The 19381-nt window shown below is 44.2% G+C and overlaps 1 protein-coding gene across 15 annotated transcripts in view; it reads left to right on the forward strand.

The window, feature by feature from the left end:
• Window positions 1-19381, forward strand: part of SYTL3 (synaptotagmin like 3) — a 92873-nt gene that overhangs the window by 59274 nt on the left and 14218 nt on the right. For 14 of the 15 annotated variants that reach the window (XR_012324961.1, XM_073789789.1, XM_073789790.1 and 11 more), the window contains 2 exons: window positions 3794-3928; window positions 16459-16637. Coding sequence is in view for 14 of the 15 variants with exons in the window: in XM_073789789.1 (XP_073645890.1) it covers window positions 3794-3928; window positions 16459-16637 (314 nt within the window). In the remaining variant the exon portion in view is untranslated. The remainder of the gene's footprint in view (window positions 1-3793; window positions 3929-16458; window positions 16638-19381) is intronic. The other variant, XM_073789785.1, reaches the window with a different exon arrangement.

The following is a 19381-nucleotide window of genomic DNA, read 5'->3' on the forward strand; positions in this document are numbered from 1 at the left end:
TGTCCTGCTTCCAATAACCTCTGGTTAAAATCTGTCCCAATCTCTGATTGAAACTATTGAAACCATAAACGCTGCACGTTCAGGTGTGATCGTGAGGGAGACGCTCCAGGTACCTAAACTGTAAGAGATCTCACCTAATAAAGGTCTTTAGGGAAAGGATTACTCTTTCCACCAGGATTGACCGAGCCAGAAGCAGATGCACTGGAGTGTGAGGGGAAGCGGACTTTAGGGTCAGAAAACCTGGGTTCTGGTCTGGCTGAGGTGACCTGGCTGTGGCAGGTGCCACCACCTGGCTGTTTTCAGGGTTGGTGTGACAGCTTTGGTTAGCTGGACAGGACAAGTGCCCTTTTCTGCAGCAGTGGGCTCTATTCAGGATGTCCCCAGACAGACTGTTGTGTAGGCAAGCGGGTGAGCACAGCCTTACTCTCCTGCTGGGACTTCCGCATGCTCTCAAGATGCTAAATCCAGCCTCCATCCCCATCACATCACTTGAACTCCCTGAGCCTCCGAATACCCCCTGCCCCCCCACCCAGGGAATGAAGGTGATAATACCTGTTCTGCCCAGAGCAGCACAGTGATCTTGTAAAGATGCCCTGAGATAACATAGCCGCTAAACTGCTACCTAAGTTCTAAATATAAACCTCAATTACCAGCACTTGTTACTATGTGCCAGGCTCTTGCTAAAAGCTTTACCTAGGCTCTCTTTTTACCCTCACACCACCCCTCAGGTGGGTAGTGCATGTGACCCTGTTTACACTTACTGAGGCTTAGGGAGATTGTCACATGGACCTGGTGACATAACCAGACATGGTGGGCAGTCTTAGTTTGGAGGGCGAACTCTGGAGCAGCGATTCTCCACTTTAACGCGTATGTGAGTCACTTGGGGATCTTGTCGAAATACAGATTCCGAGTCGGTAGATCTGGGATGGGCGTGAGATGCAGGATCTCAGGTGTGTTTCTAAGGCACTCGCCGGTGAGCAGGCAATGCTGCCGCGGTCCTCGGACCTCACTGTAAGAGCAGGGCTTGGAGAGTGCGTGATGTGTACACGGAAGGTCTTTGAGACCCTCAGGTGCAGACAAGTGTGAGTTCCTGTCGTCTCCACCGCCCGACCTGCTGTCCCTGAATCAGTGGATGGAGGAGAGGGTCAGTGTGCGTTTAGGCGGCACCGTGTTCTGGGCACGATGGAGCGTTTGTCACCTACTTTATTACATTTCATACTTAGAAAGTTACTCCCATGGTAAAGATCTAGAACCTGAGTTTTAGTGAGAGGTTACCCACCTTGTCTCATAGCAATAGCTTGTAAAAGGTGGAGCTAGGAACAGAACCCAGGTTTGTATGATTCTAAACTCTTAACCTCTTCATCATACGCCCCACATAGGAGGACAAATTAACTTTTTTAATCCTTAAAGAACCCTGTGAGGTCTGTGCTGTTACTGTCTCGTTAAAGATGGGGATTCTGGGGCTGAGAGATGACCCAGAGGGAACGTGGTCAGGGTGGCAGGGCCAGGTGGAGCCTGCTCCAGGGACCATTCCTGTAATGCCTGCCAGGAGATGCCAGCAACGTTTGCAGACTGGCACGGTTCCCACTTCTGGCGTCATGTGCCACATGCTGGGGCATCCCAAGTGTCTGTAGGCATAGCTCCTGCCGTTCTGGAGCTGATGTAACGTGGCATCTGTGGTATCACCCTCCCGGGCTGCCGTGCAGTGGAATGGGCCTGCCGGACGAGTGCAGGGTTCTCTGAAGGGCTGGTGGTGCTCAAGGGTAGAAGTGAGGACGAACTGGGGGGGCCGTGGCTAGAGAGCCTCCACTGTGTAGACCCTCTGTCCAGTGTGTGTCCACTTCACCACCACACCCTTGGCAGGACGTGCTCATGACTTTGTAGCCATTCTTTCTCCCCACTTGAGGATATGGCTGTTTCAAAGAGAAAGTTAGCCAAATGTTTATAACGTACTCAGTAATCGTGGCATGATCTAGAAATGCTAAATAATTATAGGGTTGGAGTATGAAGAGTACATCTTTATTTTTTTTTTTAATACTTTTTAAATTTATTTATGTTTGGCTGTGTTGGGTCTTCGTTGCTGCGCACGGGCTTTCTCTAGTTGCAGCGAGCGGGGGACACTGTTTGTGGTGGTGCACGGGCTTCTCATTGCGGTGGCTTCTCTTGTTGCGGAGCACGGGCTCTAGGTGCGCAGATGCCCTGAGATAACATAGCCGCTAAACTGCTACCTAAGTTATCTAAATATAAACCTAAATTACCAGCACTTGTTACTATGTGCCAGGCTCTTGCTAAAAGCTTTACCTGGGCTCTCTTTTTACCCTCACACCACCCCTCAGGTGGGTAGTGCATGCGACCCTGTTTACACTTACTGAGGCTTAGGGAGATTGTCACATGGACCTGGTGACATAACATCAGTAGGTGTAGCACACGGGCTTTTGAACTATACGAAAAACCTTTTCTAACACCTTCATTTCTGAAATCCTCCCTTTGGATCTCCGGCTCCTCCAGCCCTATGTCTCCTCCCTGTGCCCACACTTTAGTGTCCCCGAGCTACCTGTCCTCTGGACGACATCACGCATCACTGTGCGTGTGTCATCTCGCGTCCGAGTCTCTGCCGTTGCTTTGGCCTCTAGCAGGTCTAGAAACATGCTCCATACCTGACCATCACGACAGCCCCTCCACTCGGGATGCCTTACCTTTGGGTCTTTCCCCAGCCAGCCCTTGACACCCACTCAGGTCACACTCCCACTGAAGACCATCCCAGGTGCCTCTTCTGCATAAGGCCTCCCACTCTTTCCCGTTGACGTGGCTCATACTTCCATTTTAATGGTGTGTATTTCTGATGAGCTAGTGAGCCTGTGGAGGGCAGACAAGCATCTTCTCCTCCTTCCCGCCCCCCCCACCCAGCTTCTTCCCACTCCCAGGACGTAGAGCAGCGGCACATTGAATAGAGTGTTGCTTAACAAACGTCTGATAGAATTGAGTTGAGTTCTGGGAATTGAGAGCGTGAAAATAATCTAGAGGTAATCACATCTTTCATTTGTTCTGTAATAGTCTTAGCTTTTTATTCCTGAAAATTATGAGCATAGTGCAGCTGTTTATATTTCCAAGGTCTACTTCCAACTCAATGTCAAAACCTAAAGTCTCGATTTGGAAACTTTGTCTTTTCGACCAGGATGAAGTTTACCTCCCTGCTCTGTACTAGCGCTGTCCAACAGAACTTTCCTGCCACTGCCACATGTGGTTACTGAGCACTTGAAATGTGTCTAGTGTAACCAAGGAGTTGAATTTATTTTATTTGATTTTAACTGATTGGAATTTAAATAGCCCCATGTGGCTAGTGGCTACCATATTAGAAAGCACAAGACGTACATGTTATATAAGTACCAACTATTAAAAAAATATTTTTATAAAATTTAGGGACATATTTTGATTTTTTTTCCTTTTTTTATGAACACATTAGAGGCTGTCAGGCTGAATACTATATTTCATGTGATTAAACGCCTGCATCATTAGTAAGGTCAAATGTGGACATCAGTTTCTTTAAGACTTGTACTAATCCATAAGTAACCCACCCATCCCTGTTCATGAATGTCCCAAAGCTTGGTGATGTCTGTCTTGGGGCCCCGTGTGTGTAGGCATTTATCCAAACGGAAGTGTGGCCTCTTACTCGGCACCCGGAAGTTTGCATATTAGTGACATGCAGGCCATGCTTGCTGAAGTCATCACATTTGAACAAACTCAAACTGGGATGCAGACTGTACTATGCTAATTCTCTTGTTTTCTTTTTCAGAAGGTCAGCGCACCGGATATTTTGAATCCTCTTAATCAAGAGAGTCCCAGATGCCCTACTAGCCCTGTTTTGAAGCAAGAGGGTATCTCATCCAGTCCAGCGCCCAACACTTTATTCTCAGGAGGCTTGAGACACGTGAGTCTTGTCTGATATCCTTGACATGTGACGTGTGATTGTTGCCATGACGTCAAATTGGATTGTTAGGCCACACGAGTGCCGTGTTGTCGTGTGGGATAAACTGGAGTGTAACATGGAGCGCAGAGGTGATATCTTACTTAGCTTGAGAGCTGGGAAAAGCCTTGCTGTACTCTGATGGTGGTTTTCTTTTTTACATCTTATTGTGAACATTTTCATTCATACAGAGAGTAATTAATAATAAGTAGTGGTGTCTTTGGATGAGAAGTGTTTAGTTTTGATGAAGTCTGATTCATCAGATTTTTCTTTCATGGTTACTTCTGTCTTATCTACCCATAAGTCATGAAGATATTCTCCTATGTTTTCTTCTAGAAGCTTTGTAAAAGTTTAGCTTTTATGTGTGGTCCATGCTCCAGCTCATTCCTTTTTGTGAATGGTGTAAGGTACAGACTGAGGTTCATTTTTCCCCATATGAATACACAGTTATTCCAGCACCATTTATTATTTATTTTATTTATTTTGGCCACGTCTCGTGGCATGTGGGATCTTAGTTCCCCAACCAGGGATCGAACCTGCACCCCCCTGCAGTGGAAGTGCAGAGTCTTAACCACTGGACCACTGGGCAAGTCCCCTCCAGCACCATTTAAAAAAAAAAAAGACTCATTTTTCCATTGACTTTGGTGTCTTTGTTAAAAATCAAATGACCACATAAATGTGGATGTTTTCCTAGTTCTCTATCGTGCTCCAGTGATCTCTTTGCCCTTATGCCAAGGCCACACTGACATGATTACCGTAGCTTTGTAGGAAGTCTTGAAGTTGAGTGAAGTCTTCCAACTTTGCTCTTCTTTTTTTTTGAGATTGCTTTGTGGTGTTTTAAATGTAGTGTCTGTTCATAGGCAGGCCTTTTTATTACTTTATTCATTATTCAAAAACATTGAATGAATGTTTACTCTGTGCCTAAACATGTGATATGTGCTTGATATGTTAGATGGAGCCTTGGGTGAGGGGCCGTGGAGGCTTCAGTTACAGTCATGGGTCTTTGACTTATTCAATGATCTTAAACAATCGTAAGGACTCCCTAAACTTCAGAGTCCTCATCAAGGAGATGGATTCAAAGTTGTTCTTTTTTTTTTTTTGGCAATACCGCACAGCATGTGGGATCCTAGTTCCCCAACCAGGGATCGAACTGGCGCCCCCTGCATTAGAAGTGCGGAGCCTTAACCCCTGGACCGCCAGGGAAGTCTGAAGAGTTGTTCATTTCACTGGATTGCCTTGGGAATCAAATGAATGCTCATATTCCGTGGCATAATACAGTGGTTAAGAGCTCAGCTTCTAGAAACCAACGTCTTGGTTCACCTTCCAGCTCCTTTAGTGGCAAGGAGTGTGGTCCAGAGCTAGTACTTTAACCTTTCTGTTCCTTGGGGCTGTGTTTTAGTGGAACATGGTGTGCACGTCAGACAAACTTCCCCAATCTCCACGAATGTCCAGTCGAGTATTCAGAAGTCACGGCAGAAGCAGGCTAGACCTTGAAGAATAGCTGACATCCTTGATTCAATGCACTAAATGCCAGCAGCTCCAGCCCATCTGTTGGCTCCAGCCACTGTCTCCTGTGGGTGGTCCTGCCTCCATGAAGACCCCTGCTCTGCACACTCACTTCTCAGAATGTGGGACCCAGCAGCACTGGCGCCACCTGGGCGCGTGTCAGAAACCAGAATCTCCAGCCTTACCCCAGGCCTGCTGGAGTCCGAACCTACAATTTAACAAGAGCCCTAGGAGATTCATATGCACGGTGAGGTTTCAGAAACACACAAGTTGAGCCCTGGCAATTTCAAACCCGAGTAAAGTATGGTGTTCGTTAAGGATTCTTGAACAGTCTAGGACTGTGCTGTCCAAGGCAGTAGCTGTTCACACAGCTCCTCTCGTGGGCCCTTCCCAACTCGTGCTGAGGGCAGCCTCCTGTCCTGGGTCGCACAGCGGTCCTAGCAGAGCCAGACGGAGTTACCCTCCGCTTCTTGGATGCCCTAAGGTCATGAGAGTCTGGGGTGGTATCTCGGAGCGCTGGTGTTGGAGGATGACTCAGCAGCTTCCTCGGTGTTTATAGTGGAGAATAGTTGAGAAAGGTGAAAGCACTGAGGAAATGCTTCCCCGAGGGGGAAGTAAGCAAGGGCGGCTCCCGAACGTTCTGTCCTAGGGTTGAACCCCGTGGTGGGTACAGACAGGCAAAGCATAGGAGTGGCCTCTGGGAGCCTCTCTGAGATCCATGGGAAGGTTTGCTTCCCCCCCAGGTAACATACGGGCTCCAGAGACTCCAGCTAGCTCGAGCCTTTGTAAGGCTGATCCGGGAGGATGAGGCTCAACCCTCCTCCCAGGGAGCCCAAACTGTCCACAGTCCGCTAGACTGGCCGCTAAGCTCCTTCAAGGCCCAGAAACCAATGCAGCGGCAGGGACATGGGCTAGGATCCGCCCCACAGTGCTCCACGGGGCCCTGCACGAGCTGCGCACCGTCCACACCTGCCCCCTTGCTCATTCCGCTCAGTGGCACTGGTCCTAGAACAGCCAGACTCAGGCCTGCCCCGGGCATTCCTGGGGTGGTTCCTCTCCCAGGCACCAGGCTTCCTCCCTCCCTCCCTCCCTCCAAGTCTTTGCTCCAAAGTCACCTTCTCAGGAGGTCTACCCCCTGCCCTGCCCGCCTTGCCTTCACCTGCTCTCTGTTCATTCTTATCACCTTCTACAGCTATATAATTAGCTTACCTGTGGTTTATCATTTGCTGTAATACCCAGGTGCTCAGCGCGGTGCCTGACCCTTCAGTGGCACTCAATAAATATTTGTGACATGGTTGGATTCATTCCTATCAGAGCTATTATTGAAAGCCTACTGCGTGCTAACTGCAGAGCTAGGAGCTTCGCCTCCCAATCATTCTCACAACGATCTTGTCCATGGAAATGGGATAATAATAAATGCTATTATCCCATTTCACAAATGGGAAAACTGAGGCTCATGGAGGTTACATAACTTGCTAAGGTCACGCAGTCACTGCAGAACTCTGACTGTGAGTCAAAACCCAGGTCTTCTGTCTTATCCCAGGGGAGTTGCTGAACTCTTAAACTGCCCCCCACACCCTGGTTCAGCTCTGCTCACTTGGGGCTGATCCACACCTAGAAGATCTTTCAGAGTCGTCGGGAAGGATGCTCGGGTAAGAGGATGTGGCGAGTGTATGCATCTTACTCAGACTGTTTCTTAGGGAAGTACCTCCAAACTATAGTGCAAATTCAACCCGGCTCTCTCAACTCCCTTTCTTCTAAACTCTTCTCTGATTTGTGCCCTGAACATTTATCACCATGAGATTGAATTATTACATATTCAATCCGAACCTGTTCCCCTTAGTCTGAAGCAGTGTTTGTTTAAGGAAACTAAACTCCCACAAAGCAAATATGTTTTGTTTCTTGCCCAAAGATGTTGCCTTCTCTTCTGAGAGACACTTATATTCTCTGAGAAACAGGAAGTTGAGGCTAGAAAAAGCTTATTAAGTCTCTGCTTATTACAAAAGTAGGAATACAGATGGGCAATAAATAGGGGAAACACTCAACTTCCTGAGTAGTTAAATGAGTACGAAATTAAAGCAAGTGCTATTTGGGGACCATTTTAGCAAATTTAAAAAGTGACACAGGAACTTCCTTGGCAGTCCAGTGGTTAAGACTTCGCCTTCCAGTGCAGGGGGTGTGGGTTCGATCCCTGGTCGGGAAACTAAGATCCCACATGCCCCATAGCCAAAAAACCAAAACAGAAGAAATACCATAACAAATTCAATAAAGACTTAAAAAAAAAATGGTCCACATCAAAAAAAAAAAATCTTAAGACAAAAAAAGTGGCACGGTTTACTGCTGGCCAGCACGTGGGAGAGGCAGGTGTTCATGTGAACTGCTGCGGTGAGCTGGAGGGCAACCAGCGATGCACATCAAAGGCTTTAAAATGCATGTTCTCTTTAATCCAGATATTTTAGTTACAGGAAATATTCTTTAAGAATCATCATGAACGATGCCAGAACTGTGTACATGTGGATGTCAAAGACAGCATTGTTTATAATCTTCTTAAATTTTGAAACATTGAAAATAGCCAGAAATGTCTAAAATAGGGCAATGGTTAAATAGATTATGGTGCATTTATTCAGAGGAATACCTTGCAACTATTAAAAATAATGTGGTTAAAGAATATTAATGTGGAAATTGATAAACAAAGATATCAAGTTACAAAATAGTGTATAGTAGCCCATATTTATAAAACCAAAATGATTATACTGTAGACACTAAAACAACTGAAAGGATTATACCAAGAGGTTGAGAATGGTGGGCTTGTGCTTTTTTATTAAGTATTTTTTGGTCTTATCTGTATTTTCTGTATCTTCTCCATAAACATGTAATGTTTGTGAGAAGAAAAACCCCAATTCGTGTTTTTAAAAAAAAAGACATACAAAAAAACCAAAAAACCCCTCCAGTCATTAGGAGCTAGAACTTGGTAGAGTGGTAATTTTTTACCGATTCCCTGGGGGGAAAAATCATTAGAGTTCCTGTCTGAGTTTCCATTTTGCCTTCACTTCTGTGTTTTAAAAAATCTCAAAAGGAATGCATTTATGTCCATGTTTTCATGCAGCTGGCATTTTCCCTGACAGTGAAGACACTGTGACTGGTGAAGTGACCACGTGCCGGGCATACACATCGGAGTTCCTTGCACATGGATGGGCAGGAGCTTGGATGATGGAAGGGTTTTTAATCTTTGAAGTAACAATCCAACTCCCTAGTTGTTTCTCTTAAACATCGATTTGAGATGTGGCATTTGGGCCACTACTAAGTGGGGAGCGGCTCAAAGCGTTCACTGCCCCTGCTCACAGCACTCATTGGGGTTTTGGAAACTTCCACTTTCCTTTAGTATTTCTGAACATCTCTGGTTGCGGTGACTTTTTAAAAAAGAGTATTGTATTTAGCTATATACTCATGTTAATCTATTTTTTATTAAGAGCGAAAACCAGAGTAAATAATAGACAGTTATATTGAAGTGGCCTCTTAGAGGTCTATCACTCGAAAACATCATCTGAATGCTATAATATTTAAGGTTCGACCATGTTTGTTTGAAAACAATATTGCAATTATCAAAGAACTTTGAGGTTTCAAAAACATTTATGTATTATGCGTAAACGTTGATAAACAGCGGCCATCTGACCTCCCTGCAGTAATGCTCTCCGCGTGCTCTTGTGGATCAAGATTTATTTATGTATTTTTAGTATAGCTGTGGTTTCAGTTGACTTTCCTTGATGTCTGCTTTTGTAAAATCAAAGGGCATCAGGCCTTGCTTACGGTTATAATAGATAACTCGTGACCTTCAGAGAAAGTCACTGAATGCTCCCTGACTGACTAAAGTAGTTCTCCGTCGCTTTTGCTCAGATTCACTTTTCTTTCACAACCAGACAGAGCCCATGGCTCTAATAAAAGTCAGGCTGAGTTCTTAGTTGTTCTTCTGGGCTGGGACCTCTTGATTAACCCCATTTGCTGCTCAAAGGTTCAACTTGCTTGAAGATTCTGCTCTGTCTACAGGGAAAATAGAAGCAGAAAAAACCGTCCCAGGGCAGTGGTGGTGAAGTCCTAAATTATCTCTGAGGGAATGCGGTAGACCAAAGGACGTGCTCTGCAGTCCTCTCATTATCTGAGGCTGTACTTTCCCTGGCCAAGCAGATAGCAGTTGAATTACTCGGGAGACACTACCATTAGTCGATGGCCCAAGGGATAAGAACAAAGGCCCGCTTCCAGCTCTACTTCTGATTTGCCCTGCAGTTTTTGGGTGGGTCTCAACCTTTTTTTTTTTAAACATCTTTATTGGAGTCTAATTGCTTTACAATGGTGTGTTAGTTTCTGCTTTATAACAGAGTGAATCAGCTATACATATCCCCATATCTCCTCGCTCTTGCGTCTCCCTCCCACCCTCCCTATCCCACGCCTCTAGGTGGTCTCAAAGCACCGAGCTGATCTCCCTGTGCTTATGAGGCTGCTTCCCACTAGCTATCTATTTTACATTTGGTAGTGTATATATGTCCATGCCACTCTCTCACTTCATCCCAGCTTACCCTTCCCCCTCCCCGTGTCCTCAAGTCCATTCTCTACGTCTGCGTCATTATCCTGTCCTGCCCTTAGGTTCTTCATAGCCTTTTTTTTTTTTTTTTTTAGATTCCATATATATGTGTTAACATACGGTATTTGCTTTTCTCTTTCGGACTTACTTCACTCTGTATGGCAGACTCTAGGTCCATCCACCTCACTACAAATAACTCAATTTCATTTCTTTTTATGGCTGAGTAATATTCCATTGTATATATGTGCCACATCTTCTTTATCCATTCATCTGTCGATGGACACTTAGGTTGCTTCCATGTGCTGGCTATAGTAAATAGTGCTGCAGTGAACATATTGGTACATGACTCTTTGAATTATGGTTTTCTCAGGGTATATGCCCAGTAGTGGGATTGCTGTGTCATATGGTAGTTCTATTTTTAGTTTTTTAAGGAACCTCCATACTGTTCTCCATAGTGGCTGTATCAATTTACATTCCCACCAACAGTGCAAGAGGATTCCCTTTTCTCCACACCCTCTCCAGCATTTATTGTTTGTAGATTTTTAAATGATGGCCATTCTGACCAGTGTGAGGTGATACCTCATTGTAGTTTTGATTTGCATTTCTCTAATGATTAGTGATATTGAGCATTCTTTCATGTGTTTGTTGGCAGTCTGTATATCTTCTTTGGAGAAATGTCTATTTAGGCCTTCTGCCTATTTTTGGATTGGGTTGTTTGTTTGTTTATTTTTTGATATTGAGCTGCATGAGCTGCTTGTAAATTTTGGAGATTAGTCCTTTGTCAGTTGCTTCATTTGCAAATATTTTCTCCCATTCTGAGGGTTGTCTTTTTGTCTTGTTTATGGTTTCCATGCTGTGCAAAAGCTTTTAAGTTTCATTAGGTCCCATTTGTTTATTTTTGTTTTTATTTCCATTTCTCTAGGAGGTGGGTCCAAAAGGATCTTGCTGTGATTTATGTCATAGAGTGTTCTGCCTATGTTTTCGTCTAAGAGTTTTATAGTGTCTGGCCTTACATTTAGGTCTTTAATCCATTTTGAGTTTATTTTTTTGTGTGTGGTGTTGGGGACTGTTCTAATTTCATTCTTTTACATGTAGCTGTCCAGTTTTCCCAGCACCACTTATTGAAGAGGCTGTCTTTTCTCCATTGTATATTCTTGCCTCCTTTTTCAAAAATAAGGTGACCATATGTGTGTGGGTTTATCTCTGGGCTTTCTATCCTGTTCCATTGATCTATATTTCTGTATTTATGCCAATACCATACTGTCTTGATTACTGTAGCTTTGCAGTACAGTCTGAAGCCTGGGAGCCTGATTCCTCCAGCTCCGTTTTTCTTTCTCAAAATTGCTTTCGCTATTCGGAGTCTTTTGTGTTTCCATACAAATTGTAAAATTTTTTGTTTTAGTTCTGTGAAAAATGCCATTGGTAGTTTGATAGGGATTGCATTGAATCTGTAGATTGCTTTGGGTAGTATAGTCATTTTCACAGTGTTGATTCTTCCAATCTAAGAACATGGTATATCTCTCCATCTGTTTATATCATCTTTAATTTCTTTCATCAGTGTCTTATAATTTTCTGCATACAGCTCTTTTGTCTCCTTAGGTATGTTTATTCCTAGGTATTTTATTCTTTTTGTTACAATGGTAAATGGGAGTGTTTCCTTAATTTCTCTTTCAGATTTTTCATCATTAGTGTATAGGAATGCAAGAGATTTCTGTGCACTAATTTTGTATCCTGCTACTTTACCAAATTCATTGATTAGCTCTAGTAGTTTTGTGGTGGCATCTTTAGGATTCTCTTATGTATAGTATCATGTCATCTGCAAACAGTGACAGCTTTACTTCTTTTCCAATTTGGATTCCTTTTATTTCTTTTTTTTCTCTGATTGCTGTGGCTAAAACTTCCAAAACTATGTTGAATAATAATGGTGAGAGTGGACAACCTTGTCTTGTTCCTGATCTTAGTGGAAATGGTTTCAGTTTTTCACCATTGAGAACAATGTTGGTTGTGGGTTTGTCATATATGGCCTTTATTATGTTGAGGTAAGTTCCCTCTATGCCTACTTTCTGGAGGGTTTTTATCATAAATCGGTGTTGAATTTTGTCGAAAGCCTTTTCTGAATCTATTGAAGTAGTGATCATCTGGCTTTTCTCCTTCAGTTTGTTAATACGGTGTATCACATTGATTGATTTGCGTATATTGAAGAATCCTTGCATTCCTGGGATAAACCCCACTTGATCAGGGTGTATGATCCTTTTAATGTGCTGTTGGATTCTGTTTGCTAAGTATTTTGTTGAGGATTTTTGCATCTATGTTAATCAGTGATATTGGCCTGTAGTTTTTTTTCTTTGTGACATCGTTTCTGGTTTTGGTATCAGGGTGATGGTGGCCTCGTAGAATGAGTTTGGGAGTGTTCCTTCCTCTGCTATATTTTGGAAGAGTTTGAGAAGGATAGGTGTTAGCTCTTCTCAAAATGTAGGATAGAATTTGCCTGTGAAGCCATCTGGTCCTGGGCTTTTGTTTGTTGGAAGATTTTTAATCACAGTCTCAATTTAAGTGCTTGTGATTGGTCTGTTTATGTTTTCTATTTCTTCCTGGTTCAGTCTCAGAAGGTTGTGCTTTTCAAAGAATGTGTCCATTTCTTCCAGGTTGTCCCATTTTATTGGCATATAGTTGCTTCTAGTAATCTCCAGTGGTCCTTTGTATGTCTGCAGTGTCAGTTGTTACTTCTCGTTTTTCATTTCTAGTTCTATTGATTTGAGTCTTCTCCCTTTTTTTCCTGATGAGTCTGGCTAATAGTTTATCAATTTTGTTTATCTTCTCAAAGAACCAGCTTTTAGTTTTATTGATCTTTGCTATTGTTTCCTTCATTTCTTTTTCATTTATTTCTGATCTGATCTTTATGATTTCTTTCCTTCTGCTAACTTTGGGTTTTTTGTTCCTCTTTCTCTAATTGCTTTAGGTATAAGGTTAGGTTGTTTATTTGCATTGTTTCTTGTTTCTTGAGGTAGGATTGTATTGCTGTAAACTTCCCTTTTAGAACTGCTTTTACTGCATCCCATAGGTTTTGGGTCGTCATGTTTTCATTGTCATTTGTTTCTAGCTGTTTTTTCATTTCCTCTTTGATCTCTTCAGTGATCTCTTGGTTATTAAGTAGTGTATTGTTTAGCCTCCATGTATTTGTATTTTTTACAATTTTTTTCCTTTAATTGATATCTAGTCTCATAGCGTTGTGGTTGGAAAAGATACTTGATACGATTTCAATTTTCTTAAATTTACTAAGGCTTGATTTGTGACCCAAGATATGCTCTATCCTGGAGAATGTTCCATGAGCACTTGAGAAGAAAGTGTATTCTGTTGTTTTTGGATGGAACGTCCTGTAAATGTCAATTAAGTCCATCTTGTTTAATGTGTCATTTAAAGCTTGTGTTTCCTTATTTATTTTCATTTTGGATGATCTGTCCATTGGAGAAAGTGGGGTGTTAATGTCCCCTACTATGAATGTGTTCTCAACCTGTCTTGACCTCTGCTTATCTTATAAAATGAAGGATGAGTACTTTTAGTGCTTCCTGGATGCTTTCTAATTCTGGACGCCAAGCTAGATGAGCCAGCTGTGCACCTTCTCTGTACCTGCACCTGAGCAGCCGTGCACACAGTAGGGCAGACCTAATGCCCAGTGTGAGTGCGTGGGACTAGGTCTGCCCTGTTGTGTCACCAGCTCCAAATGCATGCACAGTGCCAGCCATCCTGATGTGTTTCTCTGGGCGACTCAGGTTTCTGCTCTCACAACAATCATTTTCACACCTTCTTCGGTCGTTTTAAACCTCTTTTCAAAACTTCTCCCCACGTTTCTTCCTCATTCTTAACAAATAAACCTCCTTTCCCACTTCTTAAAAAAAAAAAAAAAAGAGCAAGCCTGGAATTCCCTAATCCTCCTGATACCAAAATTAACCTCTTCGAGTCTGCACCCACACGACTCTCCTTCCCCACCCGAACAGAAGATGCCGGTCTCCCCAGTAGTGCTTGCACCCCACCCTCTCCTGCCCTTATTGTTTCTTCCATGGAAGTTAACATAGCTTTTTTGCCTTTGCTTTTAAGTTTTCTCTCTTTGTCCTGGATTCTCAGCAATTTTTTTATGATGTGCCTACATATAGGTTTTTTTGCTTTTTTTGGTTTTGTTTTTGTTTTTTTTAAATCTTTAGGCCGTGCCACGCAGCATGTGGGACTTAGTTCCCAGACCAGGGATCTAACCCGGATCCCCTGCATTGGCAGTGCGGAGTCTTACCACTGGACCACCAGGGAAGTCCCCATGTAGTTTTATTTTAAAATATTTTCCCTCTGGAATCTGCAGTTAAGCGATGTAACTAAAGTCATCCAGGGTCAGGACTATCACCCGAGTCTTCTTACCTCAAGTCTACTGCTCCTTCAGGACAGGGACACAACACATCATGCCATAATATTTACAGAGACAACTTTTTAAATGAAAATACTTCATGCACTTTCTTTATTCATTTCATAAATGTTTCTTGAGGATTTACCATGAGCCAGGCTCTGAGCTGGCGCTGGAGAGTTGATAGAGGGCAGAAACATGCAGGGTCCCTGCTGTCCTCGAGCTCCAGCCGAATGGGAGAGATGGATGTGACCGTCCTTCAGGGAGACTTGCTTTTGCTCCAGCGCACCGCCAGGGTGGAGGCCAGGAGTCTTTGCCCATCCGGTACTGAGCTCATTCAGAGCTGGGTTTCAGCCTCTGGGAGGACTGGTCCGCTTCCAGGGCACTCGGACTCCCAGGAGGAAAGCCTTTGAGGGGTCCCAGCTGAGGGTCTGGACTTTTACCAGGCCCCTCCTCTGTGGTGGGCCTGAACTCCAGTTTCTTCTCTCTAGTAAGGTGAAACTTCCGAAGGTGTTTTTAAACTACTCAGCCTCTTAGCATCGGCTTCCAACTCAGCAAAGAACTTGAGGGGAAAAGCAGCCTTGAGCATCCCTCTCACCTAGTGCATCTCCCTTTTCTCCTCAAGTTCTGTACTTCTTCACAGCCCCCAGCACTTGGGTTGGTCACTGCCCAGCTCCGGAGCCTCACAGCCTTTCTGCCTGTACTGCTCACCTACCGACAGATGCGTCAGAGGGAAACACAGCCAGGACGTCAGGTTCCCCTGACTGTGCGCCTCTTTGGTATCGTGGACCCTGGCACCCTGGCGGTCCCGGTAGCTCTACAGTGCCTTCAAGCTGCTTGTCGTTCAATTCAGTTTTCTACTTGTTCTTGGCACAAGAGTTGGTGTAGTACAGTTTAGTCCGACGTAGCCCGGGGTGGAGTCCCGTGATGAGTGCAGGTTAATTATCGGAACTTTTAACACCTACCTTCAGCTTTTCTTAAGCAGCTCACACCTCTTGCCAAGTCACCTTCTGTCTGCACTCTTCGCGCGGTCTCACCACTCCACGCCTTTCCGGGTGTGTGAAATTTAAAAACTGTTTCCCCTCCCAACAGTTGCATGGGTGTTGTTGGTGGATAACATTTTTCAGGGCCAGTGACTGGGTGTGGTGAACGTGGTTGGGTTCTTGGCATGAGCTAGTTCAGGTTCGGGGCCCTCTAAGTTGGTTTTGTTTTGATCTCTCTCTAGTGAGAGAGACTCGTGCTTTCTCCTTAGCTTGTTTCCGGGATGTTTTACGGTGTCGAGGAGCCAGTTGGGAAAGTGGGAATCACGTGGGGTTCCCTCTGTCTATAGAGTCGTCACTGAGATTGGTTGCACGCACAGGGTGGCAAATTCCTAAGCAAATTTAACGGTGATGAGGCGGTTGGTTCTGTCACTTGCGCTACTTCTCCACATCACCTCAGCTTAGGGTGCCCTACCTTACGGTGGTAGTTCTGTTGGTCATTCTGGGGACCCATTAAAAATTTAAACACAGTTTATTGTTGTCTTTGCATATCGTACGTACTGTCGTCCATGTACGCCTCACCATAACCCAGTGAGAACAGGACTGATTTTCCCACTTGGACTCTGAGTCCAGCACCCTCTGATCCCGGTCCTTCGGCCCCCGGCACCGTGCTGCTCTCCCCAGGGCTCTTCCTGCCATAGGGTTATTATCCGCCCTTGGAGATTTAGCCTTGCAGAACTGCCCAGGAGATAGTCTGCTGCCTCCCAAGTGGTCTGTGTTCAAGAACGAGACTGCGCAACCCATACTGCTAGGCAAACACCGTATCTGGGCAAGACAGGCCCTTCTGAGGACTCCTCGTCTCCTTAAGACAGAGTGTGTGGCAACTTATTTTGCAAAGTACAAGCTGGCTGGTGTGTTACTAACTTACCATGAGTCAGGACGCATGCTCTGTATAAATTTTGATTTATTTGCTATCTTGAAAGCAGAACCGCAAAAACATTGATTAACTGTGAAGTAACATTATATCTGTCATTCTTGATTTCAGGGAAGTTTAATTAGCATTAACAGCACTTGTACAGAGATGGGCAATTTTGACAACGCAAATGTCACTGGAGAGATAGAACTTGCCATTCGCTACTGCTTCAGAACTCGTTCTTTAGAAATATGCATCAAGGCCTGTAAGAACCTTGCCTATGGGGAGGAAAAGAAGAAAAAGTGCAATCCGTAAGTTTCTCTAAGTTTTGGCATATGATAATAGACATATTGATTCTAAAGTTCATATGGAAAAGTGAAAGTCCAAGAATAACCAAGGTAATTGTAAAAATATATATAAATAAAAGGACATGTTAAGAATTATAAAGCTTAGTAATTCAGGGTTTCCCCAGTGGCGCAGTGGTTGAGAATCCGCCTGCCAATGCAGGGGACACGGGTTCGATCCCTGGCCCGGGAAGATCCCACATGCCGCGGAGCAACTAAGCTCGTGTGCCACAACTACTGAGCCTGTGCTCTAGAGCCCATGAGCCACAACTACTGAGCCCGCGTGCCGCAACTACTGAAGCCCACGCGCCTAGAGCCTGTGCTTCACAACAAGAGAAGCCACTGCAATGAGAAGCTGGCGCACCGCAACGAAGAGTAGCCCCCACTCACCGCAAGTAGAGAAAGCCCGCGTGCAGCAGTGAAGACCCAACACAGCCAAAAATAAATGAAATTTAAAAAAAAAAAAGCTTAGTAATTCCAACAATGTGTTATGGATGCAAGGATAGACAAGGAGGTCAGTAGAGCAGAATCAAAAGTCCAAATACAGATCTTAGCATACATGGGAACTTAAATGATCGAGAGGCTATTAATAATCAATGCAGAAAAGATGACTTCAGTAAATGGTGCTGGGAAATTTGATTTTCCGTGTAGGAAAAATAAAATTAAAATCCTGTCTCACACAATCCATAAAGAGATTAATTTTTTTCCAGTTGGTAGATATGAAATGTCTCATTATTTTAACACACATCTCACTGATTAATAACAAAGATGAGCAACCTTATATATATGAATTAATCACTTAAGATACACTCCCCTTCTATGAACTCCCCATTTCATATCTTTTGTCCAATTTTCTATCGAATTGTCTGTCATTTAAAAATTTATTTACAGGAGTTTGGCTTTTTTTTTTTTTTTTTTTGGCGGTACGCAGGCCTCTCACTGTTGTGGCCTCTCCCGTTGCGGAGCACAGGCTCCGGACGCGCAGGCTCAGCGGCCATGGCTCACGGGCGCAGCTGCTCCGTGGCATGTGGGATCCTCCCGGACCGGGGCACGAACCCGTGTCCCCTGCATCGGCAGGCGGACTCTCACCCACTGCGCCACCAGGGAAGCCCAGGGGTTTGGCTTTTTAAAAATCCATTTTCAAGACAATTCTCCATTGGTCCTACATATTGCACATGTCTTCTCTTAGCTTTACTTGTTTTCTGACATTGTTTATGATGACTTTTCTTATAAAGAATTTAATGTCCAATCTATCCTTCTTTTCCTTTAAAATGTCTGCTGTTTGAGTCTGTAGGAGAATTCCACCTGAAGGTTATAAATACGTTCTTCTCTGTTTTCTTCTATTAGAGTTTTTTCCCACTTAGATCCTTTCATATTAGAGCTGGAATTGATTTTCTGTGCATGGTTTAAGGTACGGACCACATTTTGGCCTTTCTTTTCTTTTTTCCCCCCACCATGGAACATTTTTAGCATACTGTTTTCAGGACCAGCTAGGCGAAAGGAACGGATTGTTGGTCCAATCAAACTCTCCTCTGCTCTGAGATCTTCAGTAGCTCCTCAGTGCCAGACAAATTAGGTGCCTCACTATAGCACCTGTGGTTCTCCATAACAGATTCCTCCTGTATTTCCAGTCGTCCTTTATTCCCCTATCTGTACCTTCTGCTCTGGAGAAATTGGAATAGTCACTGTTCCAAAACGATCCCCTGACTTTTACCAAATACGAGGCTTTTCCCGTGTTTGTTCTGAGACTGTTTCCCCTATGCTACTCCCATAAGTGGAAATTGCAATCCTGTCCATTCTTCAGACTCATTTCCAATCCATCAGCTCCATTTATTCAATCCTTGACCTTCCAAGCATGTTGGGTCTCTCCCATAATTCTCTACAGGGTTTGACCTCTGATAAGTTATTCAACCTCTCCATACCTTGGTGTCCTCACTGTAACATGGAGGTTATATTATCACCTACTTCAAAGGATTGTTGTGGTGTTTCCCTGAATTAGCCCATTCTAAGTCTTCAGAACAGTGTTGAGAACATAATAAACATTCAACAAATATTATTCTTAAGCAGGTGAGGTGGGAAGTGCATAGAGAAGTAGACCTAAAATCCACATAGGGATCCCTTGAGGCTTTGGCCAAATACTAAGCTGTTCAGATACAAGATTTCATGAGGTCTGTCAGAGGAGAGCTGCTGGAGGGTTGTAAGTTGAATGAAAAATCTGGGAGTTGCACAGTGCTGGGAAAGATAGGTGTGTTTTTTTTTTTTTAATTTTATTTTTGGCTGTGTTGGGTCTTCATTGCTGCATACAGGCTTTCTCTAGTTGGGGCAAGTGGGGCTACTCTTCGATGTGTATGGGCTTCTCACTGCAGTGGCTTCTCTTGTTGTGGACTATGGGCTCTAGGTGCATGGGCTTCAGTAGTTGTAGCATGTGGGCTCAGTAGTTGTGGTGCGTGGGCTCAGCAGTTGTGGCTCACGGGCTCTAGAGCGCAGGCTCAGTAGTTGTGGTGCACGGGCTTAGTTGCTCCGTGGCATGTGGGATCTTCCCAGACCAGGGGTCGAACCCATGTCCCCTGCATTGGCAGGTGGATTCTTAACCACTGTGCCACCAGGGAAGTCCCAGGATTGGCGTTCTGACCAGTCAAAGTGGAGTGGGGCATTGAGTGGACCCCAGAAAAGAAAAGCTTAGTATTAGGGCTTCTCTAACCCACCCTAAC

Source organism: Tursiops truncatus, chromosome 12, assembly GCF_011762595.2.
Source record: "Tursiops truncatus isolate mTurTru1 chromosome 12, mTurTru1.mat.Y, whole genome shotgun sequence".
NCBI classification, from domain to species: Eukaryota; Metazoa; Chordata; class Mammalia; order Artiodactyla; family Delphinidae; genus Tursiops; species Tursiops truncatus.